The following is a 13,827-nucleotide window of genomic DNA, read 5'->3' on the forward strand; positions in this document are numbered from 1 at the left end:
TATTTTGTATATCCGTCATCTCCTATAAGCAAGGTTTAGCAGAAGGTATAGCAAATAGGAGCTATGCTACAGTCTGTATGATGAGACTAGTTTACATTGGTTTATGACAATGCCAATGCGTGTCTAAAATCCTTGTTCAGACATGCATCTGAAGGGGTTTCAAATCTACAGGACTGTTCTGAAGAGCTAAAGCCTAAAACTGCTTGCTTAAATCTGTTTCTTCCCTTCTTTCTTGGGTGCTCACTTGAGGTGGTGGAAGTCATGGAACTCGGGCGACGGCAGCAGAGGCAGGTGGTAGCCGCAGTGGGAGATGGTGGTGACCAACAGTGCAATAGAGAACCACAGCGAGGTCGTGGCCAAGTGCGAGCCCAGCAGCATAGGGCCAATCAGAGCAGGGAACATGTTGGCGCACTGCCGGGGGATTAAAGCGTGTGTGTCAAACAGTCATATACATACATAACCCACAAAAACTACTAGTGTCAGAGCAGATGACTGTCAGACACACAAAGTGAGGCTGATGAAATGCCACCCACCACGTGCTCTACTGGGTGGGCATAGAGGGACACCACGCCCACTGGAGCTGTCCACTCATGGTGGATCTTATGGATGTGTTTGTAGAACAGCGGCTGGTGGAACAGCCTGTGTGTGGGAGAAACTACAGTCAAGCATTTCTTCTGGTCTACACAGAAGTTACCTACCTTTACACCAGGATTGGTAATATTAATTTGTAGAATATTAATTTGACTGCTGTTTAATAAATGTTAGTAGGAAAGTTGGTAGGCTAAATGCCAGATTACAGAGTAGCTCTGAGTCACAGTAATCTGCCAATCCCATGCTTAACTAGGATGTGTGATGGAACTGAATTAAATACAACACAGGATCTCATGCCCAGCAGGTGGCAGTATGGGTAGACTTGCTTTGCTGACCTGTGGGAATAGTAGAAGAAGATCTCCTCCAGCAGACCGCAGACAGCCAGCTCCAGCAGCACCCAGTGGAAGGTGGGGAGGTCTGGGCCACACGGCTCCCCGTGCCACTTCATCACCACGTAAGTGAGCAAGACCAGCGGCACGGACAGCAGCAGCTGGTTCATCAGCACCGTCCACACTGCGTAACGCAGCTTCTGTGGGTTCACCTACGGCACCAGCACACGCATGTTAGCTGTGCTTAGTCTGATGTCTCGCACACCCCAAAGAATTATGTATTAGCAAAACATTTTAAATGTAAGTACTGTATTTTACATATTTGAGATTTTGTTCAAATAATTGCAAGGTTATGCAACTTATGGGGCTTTTTACTACAGTGGTAGATAAAAAAAAAATAATAATAATTTCCTTTTAGTACATAAATCTATTAAATACTAATAAGGAAAGTTATGAACATCTTAATTCAGGTCATATTTCAAAGGCTGGCATGTGTCACAAAAAGACAATGTACTAGGACACTGGTTATCAGTGAGGTTTCTCTCAACTCATACAAGAACCATCCAGGCTAAGCTCCAGGGGGACTGGAGTTTATCAGTATCTCAGTGATTAATAATATCAGCTCTAATTTCCATAGCACGGAGTGGCTGTGGAACACTGGAAACCTTTAAACCTCCCCACATATCCAGAAGTAAATCTGCTTGTTGACCTTTAACCCAAGTAGGCTCATCGTGAGTAAGCAGTTCATGAGTTATGGTAATCGGCAGTAGTACTAATCTAGACCAGAGATGTATCATGTTGCATTAATATATAAATCTAAATAAACTGTTTTTTTTGCATCTAAAAATATAACCCTGGGAAATAAATCAACTTGATACTGCATGCTAAAGGTGGATCAGATAATACTCTGGCACTTTACTTTTGAGCTATGTAAAACTGGACACGTTGGCTAATATAGGTAAGACTAGAAATGTTAGCTTATATGTAAGGCGGGGGACACATGCATGTCTGGGTCTCCAGTGGGGCCCTCCAGCTACAGCACCTCGGTCTCTTTCAGCTGTGTGGTGGTCCTTGGTAACAGTGATGCTCATCTGTATTCTTGCCCTTCAGACCATTAGCTACACAGATGGGGGAAACTGTCTAAGCTCCTTTCATTTCCACTAGGACATGATGGTAATGACTAACAGAGTTCGGCGGAGTTACTAGGCCACATGGCTCCATACCGGGTTGTTTTTGTCCACCTGGATCCTGTAGCGTGTGATGAAACTGGGCCTCCCTGTTGTGTCCACCACCATCAGGAAACCATTAAACAGCCAGAAGCAGAACGTGGGTACCAACAAGGTCCCTGTTCACCCAAAAGCACAAGTTAGTCACACTCGTGAACATGAACTTTTACTCAAAGCTCCACTCACAAATGTACAATCACTCAATTTTGATTCTCTTCTAACAGCACCATGACACCATGATAATGGAATTCACAAAAAATGTCTTTGCTTGATGAATTAATAATTTTTGCTTCCCATCAGTCTATTTTTTTTTCTTGTTTATTATGTTTATCAAGTTAAATGTTAATGTTTTATCTTCAGCACATTTTTTCATGTGCTGTAGATAATTTGAGTAAGGAGAAAATTTAAACATTCAAAATTGTCTCCTCCCTTTACAAATTGCACAAAAACAGAACCACTTTAACAAATGCCAATTAAGATTTATTGTACTTTGGCTATCTTGACTGTCTCAGACATGTTAGGCAAGTCAGTGTTGCTTTCCATGAACCTGCTGTATTGTCACGCCTCTGAGTCTAACATAGAGGGACTGACTCCTGGCCTAATGCTTGTCGTCAACAGTGTACTCCAGGCCAACGCTATAGCTAGAGGGTCTTCGCTATAAGGAATCCTACACTAAATGAGCTGGAACAGTAGCTTTGCCCTCACCAACAATGAACAATGCTGCTTCGTTTCCATCAAAGGCACGGTAAAGCTTAGTCCACTGGGTCTGCCAGAAATCCCCCGATGCTCCCCAGAACCTCTGCAGGTGCCTGCACATAACACAGCATCACCACACAGCAGCTTAGGATGATACATTTTTGCGCTGTGGTTGTATGCTTTCAACATATGGACACACACAACTATAGACAAACATTTATTCTTTCAACATATGGACACAATTTAAATGTATGAACTATGACAGAGAGGAGAGATAAGTACCTTAACAGCCCCATGGCATCTGCAGAAACTTGTTCTCTCAGTAATTAACAATTTAATGATGATAGGGATCCAAGGATCAGTGGACAAAACAATAAATTTCCTAGAACTATCTAAACTTGAGATAAGAGGTTGTTTCATGAGTCTGCTAAAGGGACATTATTTTTGCTGCCTTGTAATAAACAGTGGATCTAGTGTGTATAAAAGTTACTCTAGTGCATTGCCATCACCCAGTTTGCACTTTCACACAGAAGGAGAGCCCCTCCTTCCCACTACAGAACAGTGACATAACAGACAATCTTGCAGAATAATGAGGGAGCAGATAGCAGGGGGCCAGGGTTTCTGTACAAGATCTGTGTAAAATCTCCTCATTATCATTTGCTATCATCATTCATATTAAGTGCAAAACTAGTAACACGTTCCACTGAGAAACTGTGCTGACTACTCAATCAGTATGAGCTCATGTATGCCAAAAATTCCTTTTTTCCTTTTTTTAATTGAACATGTACTGCAACCACACAACATTAACAAGTAGAGTGACACCAAAAGAAGAAACCGCATATACTCTCCCTGATTGAGATGAGGAAATTCTGTCTTTGCAATGTCAGCATCTAAATTCATCCCCAGAATCCAAAGCAATGTAAATAAACCATTTGTTACCATGTCACAGAGTTCCGGAATGCAGCAAGGAAGAACAGGCCCGACCCGATGACAAAGGCCGCCTTTTTCACAGAGTCCCACAGGCCCCCACTAGTTTCCTACAGAGAAAGTTGATTACCCCAATTACCCACCAGTTGCTACAAACCACCCTACTTGGATTTGGTACTAGAAGCAACTTTTCAGCACTTTCACAATCAACAATATTTCAGCACTTTTCAGCACTTCTACAATATTTTGGCCATTTAGCAAAAAACAATCTGATATAGAGCGAGGTCAGAAAGCTACATTTACTGGACTAAGACAAACTCGACAAGTAAGCTCGCCAGAATTGTTGTTGTTTATTATTATTTAGTTACATTTATATAGCGCCTTTCTCGAACTCAGTGACGCGTTACAGACTGATATCAGCTTTTTACAATCACACACACACACCGACTTAAACGTAGTGTTTATTACAGTTAAAGTTTATGTTCATGTGTGTAAAGAAAAATCGTTGACATTTCACAAAATATTTAGGCCTACGTAATTACCCATTAATACACACGACCACCCAATAAACGAACAACTGGGTGGTGTACTTCACGGCAGTCACCAATGACTGCCTCAAAAGTGCTTGGAAGTCCAGCACTGACCAAGCGGATGTTCATAATGAACTTAAACATATTAGTAACTATCTTAGTATTAGTATCGCAAAAACGTCGACATTTGAGGAAACGCGTTAAAGAAGTCTGACCCTTACCTGCCGTCCATTCCGGCTGCTGCTGTGGTCAGTTTGCGAGCTGGATTCGCCTGGTTTCTTCATGTCTTTAACAAGCGTAACCACAGAGGTCATTTTGAAAACGCTGACTTTGTTATACGCCACACAGTTGCTTACAAAATAACAACTTATAAAGCATTTGAAACGATAAGTTTGTTTAGTTATATCAATATGTAAAGCCGCATCAAAACAAGAAAACCAGTATAGCCGAACATGCCGCACTAACACACATCAGTGTACCAGTGCGGTTTGATGCGCGTTAAAGCGCTCCAGTGCTGCTTTTATTGAGGTGTGAGGATAAATGTTGATAGATCTATTGTGAAATGAAATGGCATCAAAACATCACGCTTACTCACCGCAGCCACAGCTGTGAGCAGTGTCTCTCCGTGTGCTGTTTGTTTATTCCCTTTTCATTTGTGCAAAGTGTCGTCTACGTCATGCAAGGTGTCGTCTACGTCATGCATTATTCCTGAGTTGAAGGTTGTTGATCAGCGGATCATTAGTAGGCACGAGATGCAGTGGTAGACTGGAAAGTTCAACTTTTTAATAAGTTCTGAGTTGATTCTCGCTTCAGCCGTTTGGCAGATAACCTCAGAGGTGGTTTAGTTCGCCTAAACATCCTTCTGGACGACAAACCCAGGCGGGCTTCTCTCCTGCTGAGGGTTCACGTGCTGGATACATTCAGTAGGCACTTCTAGCTAAAGCAATCATGCACGCAAGCTTGCATTTCATTATTTAGCTAGACACAATTCCTCACTGTAAATTTGTGCTTAACCGTAACACTTATCCTAATATTGTAAAAGTGCACAGCTGAGTGTTCCGCCAACGATAGCGAGCCATTGCGCACAAATTTACATAGCTAGTGCTCGGGGTTGCCAGATTGTTGCAGTGATTTCCAGCCAAAACGGGTTTCAAAATAAGCCAAAATGCATGAAGAACCTGTAAAATGTACAGAGCAGTAATCATATGAAGTTTTAATGCACTTTTTTATGATCTGACACACGACCTTATCCTGAATCATCTCCTAGAGAAGCTGCTGTCCAAGGCTTTAGTTCAGAGTCACGTTCCCATTCTTTCCGGTAACTTTGTTTGTGTTGTATTTTCCAAACTTTGGCACTGTGAGAGACAAAAGCGTTAGCCTATCTAATGAATTACTGATGTCGTTTAGTTGATGAATCACTCAATAGATGGGCGTGGCAACGCTAAATAACCTATCAAACTCTTGACAACTGATTAGATACTGGCTATCCTATTTAAATTTCATCTGCTTTTACAAACACACACATACCCTTGTGACTCTTGGTCACATATATAACCGCTAAAACCGGCCCAAATTTTGTTCACCCTCAAAAGCGTGCTTTTCCCTGCCAAATTCAAACAAAACACGCCGAAATGAGCAACTCTGCTAGTACTAGCTAACCCAAAGAGTTTTTCAGGTGTCTTGTTATGGGGCAGTAAAGCGTCTCCCCGAGATCCCGAGATAGTGCACCCTCCAAGATCACTATGAATTTGTATAATCGATGTCACTGCCAAATATGATCGAGAATGAATGAGGAAAAGGGATGCTTTTTTGTTGTTGTTCTGGTGGGCTAAAGAACGTTTAGAGGAATATAGCCTCCCTAAAACATGCAAAAGCATGGTCGTAGTTGTGGCAATATGTCATATTTTACCAAAACTACCAGTCAGCAATTTCCCAACTTTACATACTGCTAATCAGACCATAGCCTGTTGTTCATTATCTCGGACTGTAATATGAGGCCACATTCAAATTAAGGTGAGTAAAGTGTGGCAATGGAGGAGAGTGCAGTGGAGGCAACCATGGTAAAGGTGAACATGGTCAATAATTAGGTGACTGGGTACAGGGTATGTGTTTGTGAGAGAGGGGGAGAGAGACAGAGTGAGGAGTATGTGTAAGTGTTGGCCAGCTCAAGCTCTGGTGTGTGTGTGTGTGTGTGTGTGTGTGTGTGTGTGTGTGTGTGTGTGTGTGTGTGTGTGTGTGTGTGTGTGTGTGTGTGTGTGTGGCAGGCAGTGGTGCAGGGTGCCCATGGGTCCTTAATTTGTCTGAAATTACGTTTTATAAATTTAAGGCATTAATAAGTCTTACATTTGAATTTGTGCAGTCTTAGATTTTATGCTTCAGACATGTATCTTTGCTGTGGGGTCAGTGTGTCAGAAATAAAATAACCATGAATAAAATGGGTAGTCTTAACCGCCCAAACACCGATTGTAATTCTGAAAAAAACTGCCTAGTGAAGATGACACACTACATTCTGATATATATCTGGTTAAGAGGTTTTTGGCCAAAGCTTGGTTCCATACTTATGTGGGGAGAAAAAATCTCACATGCTTCTCTGCATCCAGAGAAGACAGCTAGGAAACTGATAATTTGTCAAGCTTGTACATAATCAGATGAGAAATTCAATCACTCAACTTAGGTAGCTACCACATTTTTAAAGCAGTTTATTGCCATGAAACCTGACATTTGTTAGAAATGTGGATACTAACACCTGCAGAAGGTTTTTGTTCTTCTTTTCTTCTAGTTATGCTGAGACTGGACCTCTCACACTCAGCATTTGCTCAAACTTTCCTCACATATATCCACAAACTTAAATATCTTTGGCCCTTTCTCTCACAGGAAGCTACCCAGGTGCTTGTGCAGTCTCTTGTCATCTCAGAGCTAGACTGCTGCAACTCACTACTTGCTGATGTTCCTCTTTGAGCCATCAAACCTCTACAACTTGTCCAGAATTCAGCAGCATGACTGGTCTTCAATCTTCTAAAGTTCACACGTCACTCATTGGCTTCCAGTAGCTGCCCATGTTCAAAACCTTAATATTTGCCTACAAAACCAAAAATGGACCAGCCCCTCCACACAGGATGACCATAGTTAAAGCCAGATCTGTACCTCAGGTACAACATGGCTTGAAACATCATGCTTCAAGTCTCATGGAAGACAAGCATCAAGACTATTCTCAGTCCTGTCTCCCTGATGGTGGAATGAACTTCTACAGGCTGTCTGGACAGCAGAGTCCCTTGCAGTCTTTCAACACAGACTGAAGACTTATCTATTTATGGATAATTTAAAATGACCATTGATCCTGCACCGGTTGGGTAAGTGAATCTCTAGGATGTATAGTTTGAGATTGTTATTGCACTTATCATTGTCTGATATAGAGTTTATACTTGTTTACACTTTTAGTTATCAGCATTGAGCCCTGTATTTCAGCAGTATTCTAGTTCATCGGTATCTTGAACACTAACCTTCTGTGCTGGCTAGGACACATTCTATGAATAAATGAGAAAGCACTTTTAAATGCTACAAGCGTAAATGTAAAACGATAGTCATTCACATTATCATCAGCAAATCCCTGTGACCTGCTTGTCTTGCGAAGTGGACCCACACAATCAACCTTAACTTTTTCAAAGGGCTTGTGGAGCACTGGAATAGGCTATAAAGGAGCAGGTGATTAGGCTTCCAAGATAGCTGGCAAACATGACACATCTGCTTTCATCAAAGGCCAGAAGAAATATTGTAACAACTTCTCATATGTTTTCTTTACTCCATCATGCCCAGACATAACCTGGCTGTGTCTCAGGCTCGGGACATCTTTGTGGACAACACTGTACTCCATTCACAATCAGTGTTAGCAGTAAAAGGGGCTCATTTGTGTATAAGCACATTGTATAAGTATTATATAGTATGCCACAGGACATTTGGCCACTACTGCCTTATACACAAGATTATTAGTCTCTCTGTCTTTCAAGCCGGCCTCCCTTTTCTACCTAAAACAGGAGCGCAGTAGTGAGGCAGCCAATCAGCTAAATGATACAACAACCAAGAGAAGCATGCATGGGAAAAGGGCGGGGCCACATCTGGAAGTCTGGTGTAACAGACACAACCAACACAGACACACACCAACACAAAACAGACATCAAACAACCACGCAGAGGCGTAACCCCAGGGAGGTAGCGAAATGTGTTTGTGTTTTGGTTTCTTGTTATTGTACTGTGTGTGTACTGTATTGAGTGTAGTGTCTGTTGTTAGCCAGAAGAGGATGGGCCCTCTTTTGAGTCTTGGTTCCTCTCAACGTTTCTTTCTCATGCCCTATGGAGTTTTTCCTTGCCACTATTACCCTTGATCCATCCACATGTGCTGTGTGCCCTGCACATCCTGTCTGTGACGATAAGCGGCCTTTCATTACATCACCTTCAATCCACCTGATAACAAATTAGTATAATTAATAAAATGTGGCCAGATCTTTGTTGCTTGTGTTAGAAAAATTATCATTTCAGAATTAAAGATTGAAAGTGACTGTCACATTCAGATGGTTGTACAAACATAATCTCTTCAGCAGTTCTGCTTGGACTATACAATTGATTCTTAACCACGATTTAATAACTTTTAAAAACTGGACCACATATGAGCTTGAACATTGCCCCTGTAAAACAAAGTACAGCAGGGTCTTTGTGATTTGATTAAATGTCATCTTTTCAGATTTCCTTGGAACTGTGATTAAATGTCATCTTTTTTGTGCCTCAGGCAGCTAACTGGGGGAGATGTTTGTGTTTTAGTGCCAGATACCAACTTTACAAGAGCATTGTATCAATTTGAAAAACAGAACTGGTGAATGTGGTTAACGTTGGGAAGGAAACTTTAGTGTCATACTCAAATCTCTCACAGGTCTCACAGAAGCACCTTCTAGGCTGTCATGCAATAAACACCACAAATAAAGTTATGATGTGCAAAAGGCAACATTTTATTATCTTAGCCCTGAATGCAGTCCTGATTTGGTTCTCTTATTGCACTTGCCAAACAAATGTTTCCGAGCACACGTATAATAAATGAAATGACATAAGAGAATATTTAGATTATTATTTATTTCACTGTTCAAAATGATCTTATCAAATGTATTCATGGCCTCTGGATTTTGCTTATGGATGTATTCTGACATACAGAAAATATTGTAAATAATTTGAGTTGGTGTTAAAATGTATCGTCTTATTCACTTTCTTTTAATTTTCGGTGTTAAATCAGCAGCTAGCATATGCCCGCCTGGTGTGGATGGTTTTTCATATCGGTGGTAGGTGTTTGTTTGTGCCTGTGGTCTACATAAGTGAACCTGACCGTGCACAAATGGTAACCATCAATTTGTTGTTGATAACAGGAAATCTAAGTCCACTTCCTGTAATTGCAAAATGATTCACATATCTATCTTTTAAAAGGTTTGCAGTGACATTTATCTGGATATTTTATGTTGCTGAATCTACAGTCTTGAATGGTAAGTTTGTTTTCTTATTGTCCTTCACAATGAGAAATGATAGTCACATTTTTGCTTCAGATGATTTTTTTTTTTCCATCTCTCATAAGGAAAGGTTCTAGAAATTGCTCCAGGAGATGATGTTTCTTTAAACTGTTCATCCAGCACAGAGACACTTAAATGGGAAGGACCTAAACTCGGTACCAAAAAAATTGTTAATTTCGGAAAGACACAGTACTTATTTATAAAAGACTTTCAGCTACAGGATCAGGGACGATATTCCTTCCGAGGAGAAACTTTCACTTTGGAAGTTAAACATGGTAAATCACTGAGTGTGAATCAATGTATGTATGTATGTATGTGGGTGTGGGTGTGTGTGTGTGTGTGGGCCAAACCTAAAATTACATTGCCAAGTTGCCCCTGTTGGGCCCTTGAGCAAGGCCCTTAACCCTCAATTGCTCAAGTTGTACTCACTCATAATTGTAAGTCGCTTTGCATAAAAGCATCAACTAAATGCTGTAAATGTAAATTGCAGTGATGAGCAAATGTTGGTGAAGGTCTCCGGAGTGTGTTCATTTTAGTTCTTAATTTTCTGACTAATGACTTGTTAGGACCATTACCAGGACCATTTAGTTTTGGGTTTGGCCCATTTTTGTGACCAGGAGTGTATGTAAAAGTAGAGTAAACATGTAAGCGAGCAAACATGTCTTTTGTAAAGTGCTCTGTATGTTTATTTCAGCCTCAGTGAATAATGAGCAGACCCTTTTCCGAGCCAGTGAGGGAGACTCGCTCCTTCTCTTTTGCAAAGGTTTGAGCTCCTCATCACTACAATCCCTACACTACAGGGATTTGGAAACCCCACCTCCACCCTTCTGTCAAAACCATGGAGCTTAACCAGGCGTATACTCGCTTTAAGGAACGGCTACATATCCAGAATAAGGAAAATGACTTTTCTTTAAGCGTTTCACATATAGAGTGGGATGACTCTGGGAAATATATGTGTATCCGTTCTATCACTTCGTCGGAAGTCAGATCGACGTCCTTTGAACTCGTAGTTGTGAAAGGTACTCAAATGTATCTTCTGTATTCAGACAATGGCATTTCAATATCTGAGTTCAGTATCATTTTCAGTATCTAAATGTTCATGCAGAATATTGCTAAAATTATTGATTTTAGACACAGACTTTTAAAATCAAATATCTTTTTCTCTAATCCACAGTGAATGCCAACCCAGGGCAGCTAACTGAGGGAGATGACTGTCATAGATTGTCGGGTTTCTCATCAGCTGCCAACCTTACAAGTGTTTTGGATCAACTTAAAAAACCAAGGGAGCTCACATAACTTCACCAGCCCACATATCCTGAAAAACACTAGGATGGACCAGGGAAACTGGGCATGTGCTGTGTTTTACCAGGCTAAACTAAGAGCCATTTTCCCATTAACTCTCAACATTAGCCCACATTTCAGCTCCAGTGCAAGAGCCCCAGCTGGCACCACTAGCTATCAAACCACAGAGCGCATAAGGCCACTGACTCGATTACAAACTGCACGAAATAGTCATATACCCCACAGTGATTCATAAGGTATATGCAGCAATATTTATTACCATATTCACCCTCATGTTTAATTTGGGACATTGGTAAAAACATAAGGAAGTAATTTTTCTAAAATCACCTCCTCATGTCTGTCTGACAGCGGAGAGTCACCCACTAACAGCCCTCATCACCTTCATTGCTTGTACAGGCTTCATACTTGTCATCATATTCTGTCTTGTATTGCAGAGAAAAAAGGGTAAGGAAATATTTACTTACACAGCAAACATGCACTCATATAACCCTAAGCCCTAACCATAACCCCAACATATATAACCCTAACTCTAATCTTAACCCTAACATTTATTCATATAACCCTAACTCTAACCCAAACCATCACATATACTCATACAAGGTTAACCATAACCCTAACACTAACCCTAATATATACTCATATAACCCTATACCCTAAGCTTAACCCTAACCCTAACATATACACATATAACCCTATACCGTAACCCTAACATATACTCATATAACCTTATACCCTAAGCCTAACCCTAACATGTCATATAACCTTATACCCTAACCCTAACCATAACATATATTCATTTAAGGCTAATACTAAATATCTCTAACCAAAGCTTGTGTATCGTGTATCTTTAATCACAAGTCTTTTATGATTATTTTGTGATGGTCACATTTAATTTATAATAGCAGTAATTTAGTGTTAGAAACTAAATAAATTTGACTACAAAGAATAATCACATGACTCACCATGAGTCATGCACCTTTAATATGGAATTGAATCTTTACTTATTGTGTTTTCTTAGAGAGGCCAACTGCAGAGTTGCCCACATGTCTGAGGAAGAGTGTTACATATGTTGAAGTGAACTTCAGGCAGAAATCAGGTGGGTCATGTTTACACTAAACATTTCTGAAAATAAGACCTGTTACTAAGTTTTTCTTATTAAGAATATAAGTGAAAGCGATTCTTTAACCAACTAAACTAATATTTGGTAAAGAGTCACGTTTTTTAAACTTCACTGTTTTTATATATATATATATATATATATATATATATATATATATTATTTTCCCTTTTAGTGCATGTGTGAATGTAGAAATCATGTCTTATTGTTCAATGGCTCCTTTAATGCATAATGGATTCGAACCAATTTCTGTGAGTACAAAGAAAGTTGTGAAATTACTTGGACTCAGTGTCTGTTCAATAATTCAGTCTATCACAAATCTACACATTTGGTAAAACTACTTTTTCTGTTCCTTCTTATTTAGAATGGCCTCCCACCCGAAGAAAAGGAAGTCATTTATGCAACAGTGACATTATCATAAAGTTCATTTCAGTGGATAATACTTTAATACTTTAATATGGAATGTTAATACTTTAGTCAATAACACATTTATATCACAATAGTTCTTTGCTATAGCACACATACAAGCACTGTTTTTAAAGTCAAAGCTTTGTGGCTTTTAAAACAACAAAGTTAAATCTGAATTTCCTCAGAGTTTAAAGAAGATGTTGGAGAATGTTTGTCTCCTTGCCTATTTGGCTCATAATAAGGTAAAACAGTTTTATTAAGAAAAAGGGAAAAGTATTAAAACAGTTTTATTAGGGAAAAGTATCAATCTCTCTTACTCACTTAATGGTACTATATAAAGCATTTAATGGTAATATATTTACACATTCTTGATTGTGACTTTACTATGAAGACTTTTTTTGTTTAAATGTTTCTCTGAATAATTTAAAAACCATGCAATGTAAATAAATGCCTTAATTTAAATAAATGCCTTATAGTTTAAATAAATGCCTTATAGTTTGTTTTAAGAATATAAAAGTTGCCAGTTAAGAATTTTTTAAACAAACATTTTTGACATCTGAGTTTTTTTCTGAATGCATCAGGTTAGTTTTTTCTACTCTTTATCCGATGCTCTCTGTCACTAGGGTTCAGTGGGCTGAGCTGTATCCACAACATAGTTTTATTTTACCCTATCATGCTGGGGGCCAAAAAAAGTCTTTTTACTTACAGTTTTCTTTTTTTAAAAATCATAAATGTCTCTTGTATCCAGAACCAATGTAGTGCAGTACTATATCTCCTTTTGCTTGCTGGTGTGTTTGGGTTCATTGTCCTGCTTAAACACCCATTTCACAAGCATTTCTTCTTCAGCATAAGGCAACAGTATTCCAGTATTTTGATATATTCAGACTGATCCCCGGTGCCTGGCATGTGACAAATGGGTCTGACTCCAAAGTATGAGAAACATCCATAAACCATTATGGTTGCACCTTCATATTTTGCAGTCTTCACAGTGTACTGTGTCTTGAATTCAGTGTTTATGGGACATCTCACAAACTGTCTGTGGCCTTTAGACCCAATAAGAACAATCTTGCTCTCATCTGTCCATAGAATGTTGCGCCACTTCTCTTTAGGCCAGTCAATGTGTTCTTTGGCAAACTGTAACCTTTTCAACACATCTTTT

The 13,827-nt window shown here is 39.7% G+C and overlaps 1 protein-coding gene and 1 long non-coding RNA gene across 3 annotated transcripts in view; one reads left to right on the forward strand and one right to left on the reverse strand.

The window, feature by feature from the left end:
• Positions 1–5,034, reverse strand: part of faxdc2 (fatty acid hydroxylase domain containing 2) — a 6,647-nt gene extending 1,613 nt beyond the window's left edge. Inside the window, exons 1-8 of the mRNA XM_027032858.2 lie at positions 4,895–5,034; positions 4,521–4,585; positions 3,782–3,879; positions 2,852–2,955; positions 2,144–2,265; positions 927–1,132; positions 534–639; positions 245–411 (exon numbers count right to left, since the gene is read on the reverse strand). Coding sequence (XP_026888659.1) covers positions 245–411; positions 534–639; positions 927–1,132; positions 2,144–2,265; positions 2,852–2,955; positions 3,782–3,879; positions 4,521–4,583 — 866 coding nt within the window. The 5' untranslated portion in view covers positions 4,584–4,585; positions 4,895–5,034. The remainder of the gene's footprint in view (positions 1–244; positions 412–533; positions 640–926; positions 1,133–2,143; positions 2,266–2,851; positions 2,956–3,781; positions 3,880–4,520; positions 4,586–4,894) is intronic.
• A 3,364-nt stretch (positions 5,035–8,398) lies between these two features.
• On the forward strand, positions 8,399–13,111 carry LOC113592105. Of its 2 annotated transcripts, XR_004776202.1 has the most exons (8): positions 8,399–9,817; positions 9,907–10,116; positions 10,536–10,860; positions 11,016–11,379; positions 11,492–11,587; positions 12,162–12,239; positions 12,436–12,511; positions 12,625–13,111. It is a non-coding gene; the product is annotated as an uncharacterized LOC113592105 (long non-coding RNA). The 2 variants fall into 2 exon arrangements; XR_004776203.1 differs by lacking the exon at positions 12,436–12,511.
• Positions 13,112–13,827: the final 716 nt, after the last annotated feature.

Source organism: Electrophorus electricus, chromosome 6 (assembly GCF_013358815.1).
Source record: "Electrophorus electricus isolate fEleEle1 chromosome 6, fEleEle1.pri, whole genome shotgun sequence".
Lineage (NCBI taxonomy): Eukaryota > Metazoa > Chordata > Actinopteri > Gymnotiformes > Gymnotidae > Electrophorus > Electrophorus electricus.